The sequence below is a fragment of the Talpa occidentalis genome, unplaced genomic scaffold (genome assembly GCF_014898055.3).
Source record: "Talpa occidentalis isolate TD23 unplaced genomic scaffold, MPIMG_talOcc4v2.1 talOcc4.5, whole genome shotgun sequence".
In the NCBI taxonomy this organism is placed as follows: Eukaryota; Metazoa; Chordata; class Mammalia; order Eulipotyphla; family Talpidae; genus Talpa; species Talpa occidentalis.
In genome coordinates, this window is record NW_023604861.1 from 39346627 (window position 1) to 39367920 (window position 21294).

At 34.5% G+C, this 21294-nt stretch overlaps 1 protein-coding gene across 5 annotated transcripts in view; it reads left to right on the top strand.

Moving 5' to 3' along the window:
- Window positions 1-21294, top strand: part of NAA16 (N-alpha-acetyltransferase 16, NatA auxiliary subunit) — a 64701-nt gene that overhangs the window by 33480 nt on the left and 9927 nt on the right. Inside the window, exons 10-16 of one of the 5 annotated variants that reach the window (XM_037526937.2) lie at window positions 5359-5431; window positions 8408-8577; window positions 8900-9052; window positions 12482-12610; window positions 17918-18131; window positions 19170-19363; window positions 20556-20664. In XM_037526937.2, the coding sequence (XP_037382834.1) occupies window positions 5359-5431; window positions 8408-8577; window positions 8900-9052; window positions 12482-12610; window positions 17918-18131; window positions 19170-19363; window positions 20556-20664 (1042 nt within the window). The other 4 variants (XR_005128292.2, XR_005128293.2, XM_054701700.1 and 1 more) reach the window with 4 other exon arrangements.

Below are 21294 nucleotides of genomic sequence, written 5' to 3' on the forward strand. Positions count from 1 at the left end.
TTTAAAAAAATACTGTTTTTGAAATACTGTCTTGCAGCAAATGATAAATATATTAAAGAATTTGTTCTTTAATATATTAAAGAACTATCACTGAACTTTCACAATTTCCACAAGTTGCTTTCACTTAAAAATAAAATCCCTCCAGTAGTGATCCAAAATTACCATCTTCATAGAAAAGGGAAGATATTTAACATTACCACCCAAGTTGGTGAGTTGTATATTGATCCTTTTGCACACATTTCTATGCGTCAATATAAATTTGTGTTTGTAACCTTACAGAAAACAATGTATTAGTGTTTATTAAGAACCACAAAACATTCACACAGTATACCCATTAATTTTTCTAAGAATCTGTGGAAGAAAATAACCCTAACCAAAGCTATGTGTAAAAGATATCTATGCTTTTTAAATAGTGAAAACTTAGAAAAGCGAAGTTCAACAATAGAAGTATGATTTTTGGTATGACACTATGCAGTCTTTAAAAAGGAAGATAATAAAGTATTCAGTAGCACAGTAAATGCTGATGAAATTGTTGAGTGGGGGGGACAAAATTTTATATTCAAAATTATTGCAACTACTTATATTCACCACAAAAAAGATAACAGAGAAAAAATTCTGGAAATTGCTCACAATTTAAAATACTAAAGGCATTTTCCTTTTCTTGTTATTTTTTATTAACAACATTTTTAAAATACTTTTTTGCAATTGTACTATATCCTTAGCTACCTTCAAAATATAATTTTATTTTCAGAAAATAACTTCCTTTCCAAGTATTTTTTATTAGTTGTTTTTGTTAACAGGTTTATTGATGACATGCCATAAAATGTACGTTTTGAAGTGTAATTCAAAATCCAGGAATTTTTAGTATATTCAGAGTTGTCCAGACATCAATCACCACAGTATTATTTTAGACAAGTTTATCATTCCATCTTCCTTAGCATGGGGCAAATCACTAGTCTATGTCTATGGATTTGCCTATTCTGGATGTTTCTAAAAACAAATCAGAAAATAGGTGGTTATTTTTCCTTGTTTCTTTCATGTAACGTAATATGTTCATCTTTGTGGTAGCATGAGTGAGTGCTTCATTCCTTTTTGTTTACATTTAGATTTCTTTGTGAGAAGCATGAATTTCTCACTGAAAGGGAAAAAAATAGTAAATAATCCTAATTTAAAAAATTCAAAAAGGCATTATTTACAGAGGCTTCAGAGAACCTACCAGGCAGCATTTTGAGAAAATGATAATTGTAATGAGGTGCTTGAATTAGTTTCTTGTTTATTTTAAAACGGTTTTAAATTTTGGGAGAGCAAAGAAAAGGAAGTGCTTTTTCCTATCTAGAAAAAGCAATATAGTATAATGTCTAATGACATTTCATTTGTTAATCCCCGTATGATTTTTGCCAAATATAAGTAATACTATAGTGTTATTTACTTAATATTTCTTGCTAAATTTGATGACATTTTTGTTTCTTATAAAGGCTACGGGTTTGTGCTAGTTTATTTTTCATACGGCACATAAACTTTAACTTCAAAAAGTTGGTGAATTACCTGTCTTGTATTCTTCATGTGTATCACATTTTGGGAAATGCTGGTATAGAATAAAGAGCATTGCTTGGAATGAGGCCTGGATTGGAATGGTGACTCCATCACTTGTTTGCTTGAGCAATTACCTGAATCTGTTTCTGGAGTTACTGTGCGTTTTAATGAAATGATAATTTTTTTTTAGTGCTGAATTCAGAGATGGTGTCAAGAACTAATCATCTTCACTTTACCCCACCCTTCTCATCTTGTCTGTACAGAAAATTACTGGTGTTTTATTTTAGTGTCATAGTTCTTGGGCAACTTACCTTTGTAACTAGATCCTTCAAAATTGAAATCCCACTAGTAATTGTACATTTACTGAAAAATAATCTAGTACTTTTGTTCCTTGTTGATACACTGTTGTGCTTAGTTTCTAATTTGGGTTAAAAAAAAAAGGAGATTGTTTCGGCCCATAGAAAAATTACACCACATAATTCAAGCTGTTAATTTTGAAGCTTTTAAGTTTTTATTGATCTGCGATACCTTACTTAAGTAGATCGGCTTTCTTGATTTTAAATGGTAGTGGCAAAATATTTTCTAGAAGAATAGCCATTGCATAGTAAGTTTTACAAGAAAGGAGTTGAATATACTTTGTATTTTATGTATAATTTGTAAGTAAATCTGAATTGAAATGGGACCTTATGCCGAAATAAAACTCCTTCAACTAACTTTCATAAACAACTTTGGAAAATTGTTTTCACTTAATTACTGAGTTAATGACACTAATATAAATTTTTTTTGGATCAAGAACTATGCTTAATGAATGAATCACAAAGGCCATGGCTCTTTAAGATTTTTTTTTTATGTATAAGATTTCATGTGTACTTTATCATATCTCAAATCTTGTTTTGAAGTTTTGAAGCTGAAGATCTGTTTTATTCAGTAATATTTGTATTACTTTATGAAGAATTATAGGTGACATCAGTCTCTGTTTTATTATTAAAACTGACTTAATTTTTTCCACCCTCTAATGATGGAAAGATACACCCTTATTTAAAACCAGCTTTAGCTGCAGTTTTTGAAGTTGCCAGTAGATGGCATTGTAAATTGATTTTAAAAAAGGATTTGCCTTAAATTTATTAACAGGTTCTGGAATAAGTTCCTCTTATTTAGCATCATCTGGGATTTCTTTCCCTTCAACAATGTCATGAGGAAATGACATTGAACAAAATGGCATCATTTGAGGAAATAGTTTTGTTATATATTATTGACTTAAGTTGCAATGTCCAAGAACCAATCAGTGACATTAAATGAGGAGTTGCTGTACTGCATTTCTCAGCCTAGAAAAGAATATTTTAAGTTACAGATATTCTAAGTGAGATTGATGGGGTGGTATTAGACATGGTGAGTTAAAAATGCCTATTTAAATTTGCTTTATAATAGTTTTTTTTGCAACAGTTTTAATCAGCTTAATCAGCTCAAAAGAGGTTGGTGGATCCAGAGTGATCTGATTCTATCAGTCTTGGGTTTTACCCCCAAATTTACACCTCTAACAAACTATGGGTAATGGGTAATGCTAATGCCAAAGTTGATGATATTAATGGTATGAGGTTCACATGCTGAGAACTAGTTGTTTTTTGTGTGTGTGTGTAGTAAAACATACTTAGCAAATGCACCATCTTCATCATTTTTCAGTGTACAGTTCAGTGATATTACACATCCACATTGTTGGTAGCCATCACTATCCGCCATGTCCATAACTCTCTTCATGTTGTATCGTTAAACAATACCTTCCCTTTTTTCCTCTCCCCCTCAGCCCTTGGCAGTCACCATTATACTTTTGATCTATATGATTTTGACTGCTTTAAGTACCTCAAATGCAACCATACAGCATATTTCTTTTTGTGACTGACTGACTTCACTTAATGTCCTTAAGATTTATGCATGTTGTCATATATTGCAGATGTTTCTTCCTTTTTAAGACAATAATATGCCATTGTATATATCACATATTGTTAGTCCCTTTTTTGTGAACGGGTACTTGGGTTACTTCCACATTTTGGCTGCTTTGAGTAATACAGCTATTAGCACAGGGGTGGGGTGGTACTCATCTATTTGAGACCCTGATTTTAGTTATTTTGGGTTGATAACCAAAAGTGGAATTGATAGATCATTTTGCAGTTCTGTTTGTGTTTTGAGGACTGCCATACTGGTTTTCACAATGACTACACCATTTTACATTCCCATCAGCTATATACAAGGTTTCCAGTTTCTTCATATCCTTGTTTACACCTGCTCTCTGTGTTTTTGGTAATAGGTGTGAGGTGGTATCTCGTTGTAGGTTTGGTTTTTATTTCTGTAATTAATGATCAGTATCATGTGCGCACTGGCCCTTTAGAAAAATGTCTATTCATATACTTTGCCCATTTTTGAATCAGATTGCTTGTTTTCTGTTGCTGAGTATTAGGAATTCTTCATATATTACGGTTATTATTCCTTTATTGATGATTTGCAATTATTTTCTTCAGTTTTGTAATTTGCCTCCTTACTCTGTAGGTAGTGTCTTTTGATGCACAAACTTTAAAATTTTCATGAAGTCCTGTTTTTCTATTTTTTTTTCCTTTTGTTCCTGTGCCTTTGATGTCATATCCAAGAAATGAGTACCAAATCCAGTGTCATAAAGCATTTCTATTTTTGTCTAAGAGTTTTATTGTTTGAGGTGTTATTTTTAGGACTTTGTAACACCTTGCATGTGGTGAGATACAGGTCCAACTTTACTGTTTTGTAAAATGTGGGACTTTGTAGGTTGGGATTCTAATTTGGATTCAGAATTAAGCTTATCAGATCATACCATAATATTACAGGGGATGTATGACGTGAACATACATTTTTTGTAGCCATGTATAACAAAATCTGTTTAGGACTTTATGATACATGGTCTGCTCTTCAGTGGTGGTGGAACTGTAGTAGATTTCGGTTAGTTTATAAAGACACTTGGGGAAAGGAAAGAAACGATTGTTTTTTTAAATAATAAAACTGTAAAATCCCACATTTTATAAAATAGTAGCAGAGTATCAGATCTTATAATTTTAGGTTAATAAGTGAATTTGGGTAGGAAAACCTATAATCTTATCTGGTACAGATTCTGTCTGCCTTTTAACTAGGGCTGCTAACAATAATAAGCAAATCGTTGTTATTTTTCACTTGAACTTTTGAAGCCTTCAGTAGATATTTAAAACTAATTGTACCTACTTTTTGTTTGTCTTGCTATTTCTAATTCATGTGACTTTTTTGATACTTTTAGTGCATAGAACATTTAAGTGTAGTTTATAATATTTTAGTCTTAACTGAGCCTAGCATTGAAATGCAAATCTATCAGAATGATCACTAAAAAATAAGGTAATTTAAATTTGAGGTAGGCGTTTACTTAACCTTGTTTTTTCATCAATTCACTGAATATTTTAATCATCTCATTTTTTTGTAATCAAGAGCACTTTAAAAAATCTGAATGTGTAATGGCTTCACAATTTAACAGTAAGAAGCAAATGCAAGTAGATTGTTAATAATTGCATTGGAAAAAAGTTTTGTAGTAAATAGTGCTAATTTGTTACTGCTATAGCTTATTGAGCTGAGGTTAATGAGGTTTTCTTTCACTCTTGTTAAAAGACTGTATTTTCTGTGTCCTCACCCCAGGCAAGGGGAGAAGCAGCTACCCTAGTAGTTCTCTCATTTTATAGTTCTGAAATAAGCTGCATATTTCTAAATTTTATTTAGTTCATAATAAATAGAAATACCTTGAATAAAATATTAAGATGTTTTAAAACTATGTTTCTTTAACAGGTTTCTATAATCCAGGAGCTTGTTACTAATTATGAAGCCTCTCTTAAAATGTGTGACCTTTTTAGTCCTTATGGTAAGCTAAATTGAATTGGAATTTGATTATTCATTTCTATCCATTTTTAATTACAATAAAACTGTCTTATGTTTATGATGTACATACTAGATGGTAACTATTTACTAGTTTTTGCAGTTAGTGAATGAAATGAGAACACTTTCAGTCATGTTTAAGTTTTCCATAATCTTGTGAAGTGGGAGTTAACCTTATTTTAACAGTAAAAAGATAAGAGAGGTTGAACAGCATACTTGACATCATGTAGTTAGTGGAAACCTATTTTTCTTGAATCCCTACTTCTCTGATCTTTCTACTGTTCTATTGTTTTTTTTTTTTTTTTTTTTTAAATTTTCTAGAGGCATGTCTTATTTATTTATTTATTATTTGTTTGTTTGTTTGGTTTATACATGCACTGGGTACAGTCAGAAGCGCGGGAGGGTGAGAGAATTCACCAGAGCCAGAGCGGGGAGCAGAGCAGGCAGAAGGACCGAAGGACACTGCTGAGGGGAGCAGCGGGCGGCAGGAGAGGTCTGCGCGCCATGTGGGACCCTCCTCCGGTGGCCGGGGAGCAGCCGGGGATTGAACTGGCTGCAGAGGCTGCAGGCAGCTTCGCAACCCAGCGCTCAACCGCTGCGCCACCGGGGAGGCCCTGTTCTATTGTTTTAACTCTTGTTAATTTGGTTCTTCATTTCTCTGTAGGAGCATATGTAAATCAAGGCAACTTAATTTATAAAACACTAGATTACTTTGTCATAAAGAACTTTAGTTTGTGTTCTTTATGTGTGTTTTACGTGTCATTGCCCTTTTATTTTTGTTAGTTTGAAATAAATTTCATAATAAAATGATAACACAGAAGTAAATAGAATAATTAATCTTTCCTGTGCCACCATCACCCAACTTCTTCTATTGTTAGCTCTTGCCAGTCTTACTTAAAGTGCCTTCTGTCTACTTTTTCTCTGTAATATTTTTATTTTTTAATTTTTATTTTTTAAGATTTATTTATTTATACAAGCACTGGGTACAGTCAGAAGTGCGGGAGGGCGAGAGAATTCACCAGAGCCAGAGTGGGGAACAGAACAGGCAGACTGACAAATACACTGCTGAGGGGAGCAGTGGGCGCAGCAGGAGAGGTTTGCGTGCCATATGGTACCCTCAGCGGCGGCGGGGGATCGAACCGGCGCTGCAGAGACTCCAGGCAGCTTCGCAGCCCAGCACTCAACTGCTGTGCCACCAGGGGAGACCCTCTGTAATAATTTTAAAGCAGGGATACATTTTACCTATCAATGCCTCAGCATGCATCTATTTCAACATTTTTTTAGAGATTTATTTAGGGGGTGAGAGGATTCACCAGAGACAGACAAAGTGGAGGCCAGAACAGGCAGATCTCCTGAAATACACTGCTGAGAGGAGCAGCGGGGAAGGCAGGAGAGGTCTGTTCTCCGTGTGGGTTAGCAATAATCTGGCTGGGGATTGAACCCAGGACATAGTGGTGCTTATGTTGAGATTTAACTACTTGGCCACCAGGGAGGCCCAGTATGCATTTATTTAAAATACTTTAGCAAAAGATATTACCATACTGTCTTATACAAAATAAACTTGCAAACCATAGTATTTAAAATGTAACCCACATGCAAATTTCCCCCAAATTGTTTGTGTAATTGGTTTATTTGAATTTGAATTCAGCTAAGGTCTACACATTTGATAGTTATGTATCTGCTATTCTATTGGTCTTGACCAATAATCTCCACTTCCTTTTTAACAAAAAATGCTATTTATTGAAAGGTTATTTGTCTCACAGAATTTCCCATGTTTTGAATTTGCTTGACTGATATCTCATGGTATCATTTAATATATTTTTATATCACCCACATTTCCTATAAACTTGCAGTTAAATTTATAGGCTGATTAGATAATGGTTCCATATATTACTGCATAAGTGGTGCTTTCTACTTCATTTTATATCATGTCTAGAGGTAAAAAGCTTCTCTGGTTGTGTCTCTTCATGTGATAGTAAGATTGATCACGTTTCAGGTGTCACCCTGTTCTGCCCAAAGTCCGTCATTGATCTGTCAGCCTAATTAATGATTTTAGTCTTCTTGAGGATCGTTAATTCAGCCCCTTATTTAATTCAATCATAATTTCATTTGCATTTTAGATGGAATTCTTCTTATGAAGAACTTCCCCCCATCAAATATTTGGTTCTCCTGAATTATAGTTTATATAGGAGGAACAAGAGAAATACTTCACTCTTTGCCTTTATTTATTATTGGTGTTTAAAATTATGCTAATTTGTATTTGCATTGTTGTTGTCTCATTTGGTCAGATTTTCTACATACCTCTGGGTTTTCTTTTTTCTTTTTTATTATGGGTAATTCTTTCTACCTTATTTTATATCTGTATATCTTCCCTTCTGAACTCTGTTTTGAGAACTTGATCTTTCTTCTCTTTAGCTTGAAGAAATAGGGTAGGGAACAGGATAGAGCTCAGATAGATAATTGTGTATGACTCCTTTTGTCAAATAATCAAGGTTAATTCCATTTAGTCAGGAATGTAGCCTCTTCATTAGTGTCAACTTTGGGTTTCCCTCATTAAGTGTTGAGGTTTTGAAAATTTTGAGTCCTGTTGTATTTTATGCCGTTATGGAAGTCTCACCATGATAGTGACATCCTTTTTCCATGTTATTTTCCTTGCCTTTTCCTCGGCCTATGACCATGTGCTGTCATTCGGAGAATTCATCAAATGAGATTGATTTACCTCATTTCCCCAGCACTGGTTTTTTGGAGTGAGATAGTATTTAGACGCCTATGAAACTGGCTATGACTTTTCGAACTTTATGACATGACATCCAAACCTCTTTCTGCAAAAATTGGTCATTTTTGCTGGGTTTTTACTGTTTGTTCTAATAATCCTTAATTTCATTATATATTGGAAGGAGAAAGTATGTGATTTGCTTTACATTGCCATCTCTATAATAATTTTATATTTGTTTAATTGCAGAGAAAGGAGAGAAGGAACCCCCAACAACACTACTGTGGGTTCAGTATTTCCTGGCACAGCACTTTGATAAACTTGGGCAATATTCCTTGGCTTTAGATTATATTAATGCTGCAATTACTAGTACTCCAACACTAATTGAATTATTCTACATGAAAGCAAAAATTTACAAGGTAAACTTTCATTAAGATTTTGAATAGTTGAAGAATCCGGCAGCTTAAAAAACTCTGAGATTTATCTTTTATTGTGGAAATAAGTTCTAACATACCTATTCCTAATAATCTCATAATCCTAAGGAGTTTTATTTTGCATAGTTGTATAATTGGAGATTCTGCTCTCAATAAATGAATTATAATTTATTTAGAGTTCCAGGTAAGTTTGATGGAAAATAGTTACTATATTTCTAACTCGTCATTATAAACTTTTCCCATTTATATTGTACCTATATTCTCTTAATCATACATTGTGATTTTTCAATGTTTTCATTTCTTAAAGCATATGGGTAATCTCAGAGAAGCTGCAAAGTGGATGGATGAAGCGCAGTCTTTGGACACAGCTGATAGATTCATCAATTCCAAATGTGCAAAATATATGCTACGTGCAAATATGATAAAAGAAGCAGAGGAAATGTGTTCCAAGTTCACAAGGGTAGGAAATACATAGTGTGTAGTTGCCTGAGTTAGTAGAATTAAACTTAAGCTCTATGATGATTTGTGAAGTTTGCCTCTGAAGTTCATATTAATTTATTTTTCTTACTATATTTTAGTCCCATTGAGTTCACATTCTAAGTGTGGTTTCTTATTGTGGCTGAGTGTGTGTGTACATGCATGCACATGCACTTGTGTTTCTAGGATCTGGTTATAAGCAAAAACTGACAAAAATACTCATACGAAAATAAAACAGTACACTACTGTGTATGCATATAAATCTGGTTATAATTCTTTTGTCTCGCTAGTGATTTGTGACTTTTTTTTTTACTTTATTTTGTTGTGAATGGTTTTTAATTGAAGTGTCTTACTTCAGAAGTGCTTATAGTTTTTTCTTAAAGATTTATTTTACTATGCATGCAAGAACTGGGGTCTCTGTGGGGGTGGGGTGGGGGTAGGAGTGGTGAGAGAATTCACCAGAGACAGAGTGGGGAACAGAACAGGCAGATCTACTGAGAGACACTGCTGAGGGGAGCAGTGGGTGAGACAGGGGAGGTCTGTTGCACCATTTGGGTTAGCTCCCTGGCCTGATGGAACTCAAGCTGCAGTGGCTAGTGATAGCTTGATAGCGCTGAGACTTTAAGCCCTGTGCCACCAGGGAAGCCCCTGCTTATAGAGTTTTTTTTATAGAAGAAACTAACTTCGGTGGACTTACTAGCTTCTGTGACATTATAGAATATATCTCTGAAATTGTTGGGGTAAACATCCTTTTCCTCCTCCCTCATCCTTCCCGTCATAGACTTTCTGTTACATTATAAAAATAATGTATATTGCTAATTAAAAATATAAGTAGGCTAATGAAGTGGAGTAGATAGCACAGAAAGAGATAACATGTATATTTGGAAACTTGGTATTAGCCAGAGATGATGTAAAATTCATAGATTACAAGATATAGCTGGAACAGTTATTTGTGTTGGAAAAAAAATAAAATGACATCCTTGTTTTATATTGTAGACAGATTAGTTCTAGTGGATTAACTTCAGAGTATGAAAAGCAAACTTTCCAAACATTTTGTAGTTTACCTTTTGAGCTTGAAGTAGGGAGCATTTCTTAAGATAACAAAAGCTAAATTACAAGAGTAAAATTGATAAATTTGGTTTAAGTTTATAACAAGGAATAGCTGTAACAAAGTGAAAATATATACAGTAGAAATGGAGAAGATATTTCTATCTCATGATAAACTCCGGAGAATTCCTGGAAATACTTATACTTGTTGAATGTGACATTGAAGCCTAGTGAGGAAGCCATGTTTGCAAGTTTTATTTGCAAGTTTTAATTAAGATACTTTGAAATAAATTATGTTTCTAAATGCACATTACATACGAAGTAGAGAACTTTAGTCCACAGGAGAGGTTCAGTACTTCTGCTGATTAAAAATGCTCATCATGACTTATCAGGGAAACACAAATCAAAATCACAATGAGATACCCACCTCACATCTTGAGAATGGCCCATATCAAAAAGACCAGAAGCAACAAGTGTTGGTGAAGGTGTAGAGCAAAAGGAACCCTTGTACACTGTTGTGGGAATGTAGACTAGTCTAGCTCCTGTGGAAAACAACATGGAAGTTTCTCAAAATTGTAAAGCAATTCCACTTCTAGGTATTTACCAGAATAATGCAAACATGCTTATTCAAAGGGATATATGAACATTCCTATGTTCATTGAGGCACTATTTACAATAGCCAAGTTATGGAAATAGTCTAGGTGCTCAGCAACATAACAGTGGATTAGAAGAAGATGTGGAATATACACAATGGAACTGTTTTTTGCTCTTCATTTATTAAGTTTAGACACAAGTATATATTTTTAAAAATCCTATGTATTGACATGGGAAGAATACATCAAAATACATGAACTCTTGTAATACCACCGTTCTTTGACCAACAAGGTGATAATTTAGCTTTGGATATTTTGGGAAACAGTACATTAAAATATGACAGTAATATCAAAATGTCAAAAATTGAGAAAGATAAAGGAAAATCTAGGAAAATGTCCAAGCACAAAAACAAGATGTGTGCTAAATATTTCATGTAAATCATTTTGAATTAAAAAAGATGAGCTCTTTACTGTTTGAGACAACGTGGATAGAACTGGAGGGAATTATGGTATAGGTACGGTAAGTCAGAAGGAAAGACAAATACTGGATGATTACACTAGTGGAATGTAGAGAAACCACAAAGTAACAGACAAAACTAAACCAAAACAAACCCTTAAGATCTGCTGTAGAATTGAAGCTACCAACTTGAGATGGGTGAGGATGGGTATCTGGGAGAGCAGAATGTGATGGAGGCCCAATGGACTTTGGTGGAGGACTGTGGTTACCTTGGTGGTAGTGTAGTGTGAAGAAATGTCAACATATACCTCTGAATCACATATGATGGTATATGTCATTATTTCAATGAAAAATAATTAAAAAGCACGCAACAAAATAACATCAAAAGTAGTACAGAAGGGCCTCCCTGGTGGAGCAAGGGGTTAAGCACCACACTATGAAGCAGTCCGCAGCCTCTGCAGCACTAGTTCGATCCCTGGCCTGTCAGGGAGCAACCCATATAGTGCAGTAGACCTCTCCTGTCTCACCTCTCACCTCTCAGCAGTGTATTTCAGTCAGTCTGCCTGTTCTGTTCCTGGCTCTGTCCTGGTAAATCCTCTTCCCGCCCCCCGCATCTCTGGCCTGTACCCCAAATTGTGTGTGAACAAATCTTTAAAAAAAAAAATAGTAGTGCAGAAAGCAGTCAGCAAAGCCCAGCAAAACCCAAAAAACAAAAGGCAGAAGATGGGCTTTTTAAAGTTACTGTCTTAAATAGTTTATATAAACCTTTGGTATTTAATACTTGGAGTTTTCTTTGTAGTGTTGAATATCCCCACAGAATTGGGTAATAGGACTATACAGTTCTAAAACACTAGGAGCTTTTTTTTTTTCAATTAAATTTTATTATTTTCTTATATTGTTCATTTTTCTACAGTATTTGATTTCTCCCCTCAGGTGTTGCCCCTCTAAATCTCTCATCACTACCATACCATAGTCCTTTGTTTTCTTCCCTCCCCTGTTTGGAGCCTTCTTCCTCCCCCTATCTTGTATGCCTTAGATCTATAGTTTGCATGCAGGTTTTTTCTTTTTCCCCCCCACACTTTGTTCGGTTTCCCTGTAATTCTTCCTGAAGTGAAACCATCCAATATTTTTATTTTCCCTTCTGACTTATTTCTATTTCACTGCACATAATCCGTCCCTCCTCCATTAAAACACTAGGAGCTTATGGGAAGCACATGATACATCCTTAGTTGCTATTTATTGTCATACTAATACTTGTAGTTATGGGATCTTTTGTGTTGTTTGCTTCCTATAGTTATAAATGCTTCCATTTCAGGAAGGAACATCTGCCATGGAAAATCTCAATGAAATGCAGTGTATGTGGTTTCAGACAGAATGCATTTCAGCTTACCAGCGTTTGGGGAGATATGGGGATGCCTTGAAAAAATGCCATGAAGTAGAGAGGGTAAGTTGATAGACTTGACTTCACTTTTCTCCTATAAGGTGACCAGACCAGAACAAAAGGCAGGTAGATGTCTACATGAGATCATCTACCTCTTCTAATTACTTTGGAAATCTCATTTTAAAAGAAAGAATTCTTTATCCTTTTCCTTTCAAACAATCAGAGGTTGTGAATAAATGGCTTTTTTTTTTTTGATTCTTTAGTGGCTATGATTTCAACATGCTACGTATTTTCTGAAGAAAGAAGGAAGAGATTAGTAAGCCATTGTTAACATATTTTCAAAAATTCTATTCCTTAATTGAGCTATTACTTGATTTTCAGCATTAGCCTAGAAGGATACACAAGCTGGTGGCCATCTCTTTCCCCTTTACATCAGGTTCTGCTCTGTAGTCAGCCTCTCTCCAGTTTGTCTTCCCAGGATATTTGTTCTCACATTCACTACTCTGTACAGCAAACGGCTGGTTTGCAGGCTTATTTTATTACTTGCTTTTAGGATTATGTGTGTGATACCTTAGTGAGGGAACTTTTCTTTTCCTTTGTGTGAATTTTTGTTTTCCTGTTCTTTGTCATCTCTGAAGCACTCTCCTTCCAAATGGACAACAGGAGGAAAAGAGCCACAAATGCACCCCTGAGGCAGTACTCAGCAGCCCTCAGTTGTGGGGTCAATCGGCACCACTGTTCCCATCTGACGCAGTATAAAACCACAGGCATCATAGTCAGGTGAGCCTGATGTCTGCACTCTGGCAGTCACTTTGGCCTTTTTCCCCATGTGAAGTTTTTGAGGTTATGTCACTCCCCTAAAGCCTACATTTTAGGGGGTGGCTTTTGATGGAAATTGGTATTAGGATTATACCTGAGCCTTTTTAGAAATAACGTAGTTATTGCTGTGTGCATGTGTGCGTGCTTGTGTGTGTGCACATGTGTGCATGTGTATTACTGGTTGCTCCCCCCACCCCCGCCCCACCCGGCCCGGGTATCATAGCTTTATGTATCTGGGGAAAGTCTCTCTTGTCTGGAAAAATACAAAGCCCGTAATGATAGGTGAACATTCAGGCAATATCTGTGCATTTTAGTTTAAATCAGGCTAGTAACTGTAGATTACTAGCTTGTTTTGACATTCCCATTAAGATGATCATCACTTTAAAAGCATTCTTGTTATTAAGGAAAGACACATTTTTATTAACCAAGACATTCTCAAGAGGTGGTAGATTGTTTGAAGAGGCAGCTAAACGCTTAAGATCAGTAACTCTAGTAAGTCTGTAGAAATTTATCAGATTTTCTGGGAAAATTAAGAATTGAACATTGACCATCCTTAGGGACATTATAACTGTAATCTCTACCTTCAATTCTATTCTTCCTATTCTGAATAACTATGTTACTTTGTTTTTAATATTTTGGGATGATTATTAGAATATAATGAATAGGTATTCCACTACTAAGTTCCACTTAGGTTGTGCTTTCCCTTAAATTTTTAGTGATTTTGGCTAATAGGGAAAAAAGTCTATGATGTCAGCTTAACCTACTGGTAATTCAAGAGATATGATTTGACTGGTAGAAAGTATTTTTAAAGAAAAAAATTACAGGAAATATTAACTATCAGAGAGTAAAGCATGGCAGAAATCACTGTCTACTTATGTATTTGGTTAATTGCTAGACACTTTAACTGTATTTAGAGTTTCCTATTGGTGTTTGAGAAAGAACTAGGAATAAACGATCCCACTCATGCTACTTGTAATGTTATATTAATTCATACTAAAAATAAGACAACTTTTGTAGTCATATGTAGAAATGTCAGTGCTTAGTACACATAGGGTGATTAAGTATTTACGGACTGACTAAATCTTCTAAAATTACTTTCTAATAAAATAAACATCAAAAAATTTAGTGATAGAATTGCAAGAGTTTCAGAGTAATTAAGAATTCAAAGGCTTACTGTATAGCTATCTTCATGAGTTAATTTTTAGCTTTAAATATTTTAGTAAAGAAACTAGTACCTTTCAAAAATAAAACTGCAGTTTTACCTTCTAAATAGAGAAATAAGTTCAAATAAGGTCTAAGTTATTTTATTGAATATAAATATATGGGATATATATATTGCTACGAGCTCTTTAATAATTGGATTTGAAATATTAGAATTCTAGAATGGCTCAAACAATACCTTTCTGTTTTCTTTTGTGTCCTCCCCTTAGGATTATATGTAAAGATTATGTAGTCCAACCCACTCTGATGTTTAGAACCTGAGTTTTTAATAGTCAAAGAAAATTACTGCCTTCAAAATATTAGATATAAACTTATGTTCTGAATAATATTTTATAACATTTTCTTTTTTATGAACTGAGTTTTTTTTTTGAGGTTATTCTTCATGTCTTTAGTGTGCTTATTTATAAAGAAGCAGTTAGATATATCTCTCAAACTTTTGATAAAATAGTGTTTCTGATAGATCACAACTACAGGAAGTTCATAACTATCTTCTAGTACATCTTAGTCATTATCACACTGACACATCCGTAATGATGATGAATTCTCTATAATGGAAAAGGAGCTACTTATTACCCTAGTTAGTCCTGTTACCATTTTTGAAGTACAGAGATTGCTGTTGCCTCCCTAAACTTGTGCTCTTATAAATCTCCTTGAGGAACTCTGAGACGTAATGGGTGGGAGGATCTAGATCATAAGAGAAAGCCTAATGAAATTCCTAAAGAAAACCATACTCTTAACTGTGAATAGTATTGATTCTTTGCTGACTTGACTTGTCTTCTTTGATTCAAGACTAATTTTGACAGCCTAAGCAATTCCTGCCAGTATTATCTCCTGCAACCCTACTGTCTCTCCCCCCACCCTTCATCCAAAGAGAATTAGTGTTTGCAATGAGGGGAAATTGAGTTGAAGATATGAGCTATAAGCTGAGATTTGGGTACTTGGCTTGTGATGTGATCCTGTCCATGTTAATATTTGGTTGAAGTGCAGGAAGCTGACTTTATCTGTTGTGTTATCTAGTGGGTTTTTTTTTTTTTTTTTGGTAATGTTATATGAGTTTGGAGACTTAAAGAATCACCCTAAGATAGTATGAAGGAGATGTTTGTGGTGATGGAAGAATCCTGTATCTTGAGTATTAGCAATTTCACAAATCTACACGATAAGATAACACAGAACTATGTACACCTGTTATACCAATGCTAATTTTTTGGTTTTGATATTGTATTATAATTATGTGGGATGTAACCTTTTGGGGGAAACTGAGAGGAAGTATTGACCATCTCTGTACAACCTTTACAGCTTTCTCTGTGTCTATGACTCCAAAAAAGTTAAAAATAAAGAGAAAATCACTTTAAGATTATTTGTTTAAAAGTAGGATACTGCAGTGTACTGTTCCTTTCTAAAGCAAAGATATTTTGTAGTATCTTAACTTTCCCTGATTTAATCTAGCCACATTTTGTCTACCACTATTAACTAGCATAGAGTGATCAACATCCAGGTTTGCCTGAGGGCAAATAGGTTCTTGAGACTTTCCTGACTGGACTGTCAGTGGAAAAACTGAGAAGGCCTTCAGCAACCCAGGATAAGTTGGTTACCCTATTTATGGAAGACATTAACTGGAGAGAGGCAGCCTATAGGCTGTTACTGATAAAGAGGCGGATGGCTTAAAGGTTTGTGGTTCCATATGACTTCCTTGACTTAAAATCTTTGTCTACTAATACTGCTAGGAGTATCTCTTGAAACGTCTGTCTGCCTTTCATATAAATATTTCTCAGTCTAAACAAGGTCCTGTAATCTCTTAAATGCTTTCATCTCATTATATGTTCATGATTTTTGGCACTGCCCTTTTTCCTTAGTTGTATTGGATTTTAAGATATTCTTACGGTGCTAGATATAATGTGATTTACATTAATGAAAACCACAAACAATTTAATCAACTATGTAATCCTCTGATTAAAAGAAATAAAACTAAGTTGATGTTATTTTTCAGTTTCCTTGTCTTATGGGAGGAATGCATAACATTATTAAAACATGATCTGAATTAACGAATGCAAACTAATATGAAATGTTCGTTTTTTCTCTGTGGGTGTGATTTTTTTTTTTTTACTTCTACATTGTGTCCTATTAGAATTCTCTTAAAGTCTCAAGTACTTAATGTAATTCTGTGTGTAGTGTTTCTAATTGCAAGACTACTAAAATTGTCAGATGATATGGAAAATAACTAATGTGTTCTCTGCACAGCAAGTACCAGACCTCCATTACAGGGAGGATGTAGTGCAGTAGAAGAACTTGGTTTATATTAACATGGAATCATTCATTTTTCTATGTTTTTAGAGAAACTAAAGTAGGGAAAAGAAGACTGAGGTAGAAATGCATGTAGAGGAGAAAATAAAAATAAAAATTAGGGAGGGGGTTAATGTTTCCTTATAAGGTATTAGTTCTTAGACTTTTTTTAGGGGATGGTGATTAGATAAAAACTTTTAGAATTGAATAAAAGCTTTGCTCTTTCTCCTTAGGAAAATGTTATTATGCTTATTTATACATAGATTCCCGATAAAGAACGTCTGCTAAAGGTGGAATGTAGGTAGATTAATGGGAATGTAGTAGGAGAAAGCCACAATGCTCTTAATTTATATAGCATTTTCTGTTTAGATGAACATTAAACTATATTCCTATTTGACCTCCTTAATAGCCTTATGAAATTGGCTGTAGTTTTCTGTAGTCCTTAATTTAGATTAAGTAATTGAGGTTCTAAGAAATTTGGAGGTCTACATGCCTAATAAGTACTTTTATCTCCTGAATTGACAAATGTGTGCTTGTTGAACATCTGCTGTGGTAGGCCCTGTGCCAGGCAGTGGGAATGGGGTTGACAGGATTTGGCCTTGAAGAGCTGATTAATAACTTGTTGAGTACAGCAATCTAATTTGTAAATACTTTACATGAATCTGTATATTTTATTCTTCATTTAGAGCTTTGGCTAATTTTGGGGGAATACTGAATCCATGCTGATCTGCAGGGGACTACTGTGAAGAAATATTCCATTAAAACAAATATACCAATATGTGCTAGTTTCTAGATTTAAAGAATAACCTGATTATTTGACATACTGCATAAAAATTGAGTATCATCACAAAACATGATTTACAGGAAGTGGTCATTTATTGTAAAAAGAAATTTAAGTTGAATGCAAAGAACTGGGTATCTTACTGGTGAGGGCAACTAAATGAAATTGTGGCTGTTTAAACTCTTGTTCGGGCTTTGCATAATTTTTTTTCCCAAAGGTATACACTGTTGACATAAATGTAAGAGATGCTTTGTGGTTTTGTTTTTAAGCATTTTTTTGAGATAACCGATGATCAATTTGACTTCCATACATACTGCATGAGAAAGATGACCCTCCGTGCCTATGTTGATCTTTTGAGATTAGAAGATGTACTCAGAAGACATACCTTCTATTTCAAGGCTGCTAGATCAGCGATTGAAATATACTTGAAATTGTATGACAGCCCCTTAGCCAATGAAAGCAAACAACAAGAAATAAATTCAGGTAACTGAAAAGAACTTGCATTAATTAAAGATTTGAAGAGATCACTAAATTTCAGGATGCCATTGATAAACAATACACAGAAAAATATATTGTCAAATGATGATAACATTTTGGGAAAAAAGAGAAAAAGTAGAGGGAAAATTTAGAAAAAAATTTAAAAGGATGATGTTCTGTAGCTGATATTTCTAAATCATGCATAGAATGACTTGGATTTTTTTCCCTTAAGTAAGTTAAATTCAGGAACAATAGAAATGTATGTGGGCTAGCTTCTTTTTTATTTTAAGTAGTAACTACAAATAGCTTTGAACCCCTTAGGGGAAAAAATACACTTTCACCACTTCAAGTACTTACTTTATTGAAAATAATAATGCCAATGAGAATATCTATGCAGCTTTTTATTCCCAAAAATGTTAATTTCGGGCCTCCCTGGTGGTGCAGGCGGTTGAGCACAGTGCTGTGCAGCTTTCGGCAGCCCCTACAGTGTACCAGTTCCATCCCTGCCGGCCTCAGAGCAACCCACATGGCTAGCATATCTCTCCTGTCTCTCCAGCTGCTCCCCTTGGCAGTGTATTTCGTCAGTCTGTCTGCTCTGTTCCCTGCTCTATCTCTGGTGAATCCTTTCACCCTCCCGCACATCTGGCCTACACCCCTGCTTTTGTATAAATTTAAAAAAAATCATTAAAAAATGTTAATTTCTAGGAATATTTTTAGTAGCATATTTCTGATCTTTCATTCATAATACTTATATAGTTTTTAGAGATCACATATGTATTCTGGTATTCTAAGAGTACAGTTGGTGTTATCAGCCCCATTTTATACAGTTTGGGACTTGAGACTGAGATAAAGTGATTTATGTGTACTGTATAGAAATCAGAACTTTTGTTTTCCAGATATTGTGCTGGTCATTGTGAACACACTTTCTAAACATTTTTGCATAGTTCCCTCTTTCTCTTTCCCCACAAGAAGCTATACTAATAGTATGTATTGCAGAAGAATGTAAGAAAATGGAAACTGATTCCATTCATTCATTCACAATAGAAAACTTGTCAGCTAAAGAATTGAAGAAAATGCTTAGCAAGCAGAGAAGAGCTCAGAAAAAAGCTAAATTAGAAGAAGAGAGAAAGCATGCAGAAAGGGAGCGTCAACAAAAAAATCAAAAGAAAAAAAGAGATGAAGAAGAAGAAGAAGCCAATAGTCTTAAAGAAGAACTTATACCTGAAAAATTAGAAAGGGTGAGAGAAATTTACTTTATTTAATAAAATTTATGTTTTTGTTCTTCTGACCATAGATGTGATTTGTTCAAATATGTAAATCAGAAGACTTGTCATATTTCAAGGTCATTGCAAGTCATCAATGACTTTTGAGTGATAATATGCACATTTTGGCAAATGTTAATGATACATGGAATTTGTAGTTGTGGTAGACAGACTAATGGCCCTCCAAAAATGTCCACAGGTTAATTCTGGAACCTGTGATTATGTTGCATTACTTTGCAAAGGGGAATTAAGATAGCAGATGGAATTTAAAGTGGTAATTAGCTGGCTTTTAAAGTAGGGAAGATTAACCTGAATTATTTAGGTGCACCTATGTAATCACAGACTTCTTAGAGTGGAGGAGTGAGGTAGGAGAGGTCCTTAAAGTGGAGGAGTGAGGTAGGAGAGGAAGTCAGAGTGCTGTGACAAGGACTCAACCCTCTGATACTTGTCTTGAAGATAGAGAGAGAAGAACGAGAAGAATGTGGGCAGCCTTGGGAAGCTGAAAAGGTGTTAAAACATTGTCCCATGGGGAGTACAGTCCTCCTGACATGTTAAGCCCAGTGAGACTCTTGTTGGATTAAACCTAGGGATAAATTTGTCATATTTTTGGTAATTTGTTATAGCAGCAGTGCAGTTTATTAAATGTGAGAGCATTTTATATATCTAGCTTTATGTGTTTTAGCTATTAAGGGGAGCAGAGCCCCTCTTCTCCAGTATTTTTTTTAAAGTGTTAATTGTTATTTGGGGACCAGATTTAGGGAAATATTTTTGGTTAATTTATTGACTGTAGTATAATTATTTTAAATTTGTCATTTTTTAAAATTTTGTGGTGCATTTATATTGTTTTCTTACTTTAGATGTTTGTGGTACATCAGTACTTAATGTACCATATCCTGAAGTTTCTGGAACAATTTGCTGTATTTTTAAAATAAAATTATGTTGATTTTGTCAGAAAAACAATGTTTTTTGGATTTCCATTTTGGAAATTATTGTCTGTTTCCTTTAACTTTGCTTATAGATGATAGTTTTAGAATGGCTTCATATACATATTTAGCTGTATAAAAGAACTGTATAAATTACTTCAGGTATATATTAATATAAAATTTTAGGGGAATTTGACTTGTGTTTTTTTTTAAATATAATAATTTTGTTTTCTGTTTTAAAATAGATAGAAAATCCATTAGAAGAAGCTATCAAGTTCCTTATTCCTCTTAAGAACCTTGTTGCTGATAACATTGACACTCACCTATTAGCATTTGAAATATATTTTAGAAAAGGTAATAGTTTGAATTCAGTTTTTAATCCTTTGATATATTAGTATATTTGGTTGTATTACATGTAATCATTTTAGATATATTTTTGTTTCTAGAATTCCATTTTAACTTTCCACAAAAGTTGATAATCCCTTTTTCCTGTTACACATAACTTCACTAAGTAGTGAATTAGAATATTATGGTCAAGGGACCCTCCCTGGTGGCGCAAGGGTTAAGACTCAACCAATGAATCTGTCTGCAGCCTCTGCAGCATCAGTTCGATCCTGGGAGCAACCCACATGACGCAGTGGACCTCTCCTGACTCGCCGCTGCTCCCCTCAGCATTGTACTTTAGTCATTCTGCCTGTTCTCTTCCCCACTCCCTCTCTGGTGAATCCTCTCACCCCCCCCCACCCCCGCCACACACACCTCTGGCCTGTACCCCAGCTCTTGTATGCATAAATAAATAAATCTTAAATAAATAAAAATAGAATATTATGGTCAAAACCATTTTTAAAATAGTTGAAACAGTTATACAGATTGTTTGCTTGAAGTAATGTCATGATTTCTCAAGCTTTTCTTTAGAAGATTGTTGTCTTTGACAACCAGCTAGCTTAGAGTTTTGCTTATGAAAGTTATAGGAAATACAACATT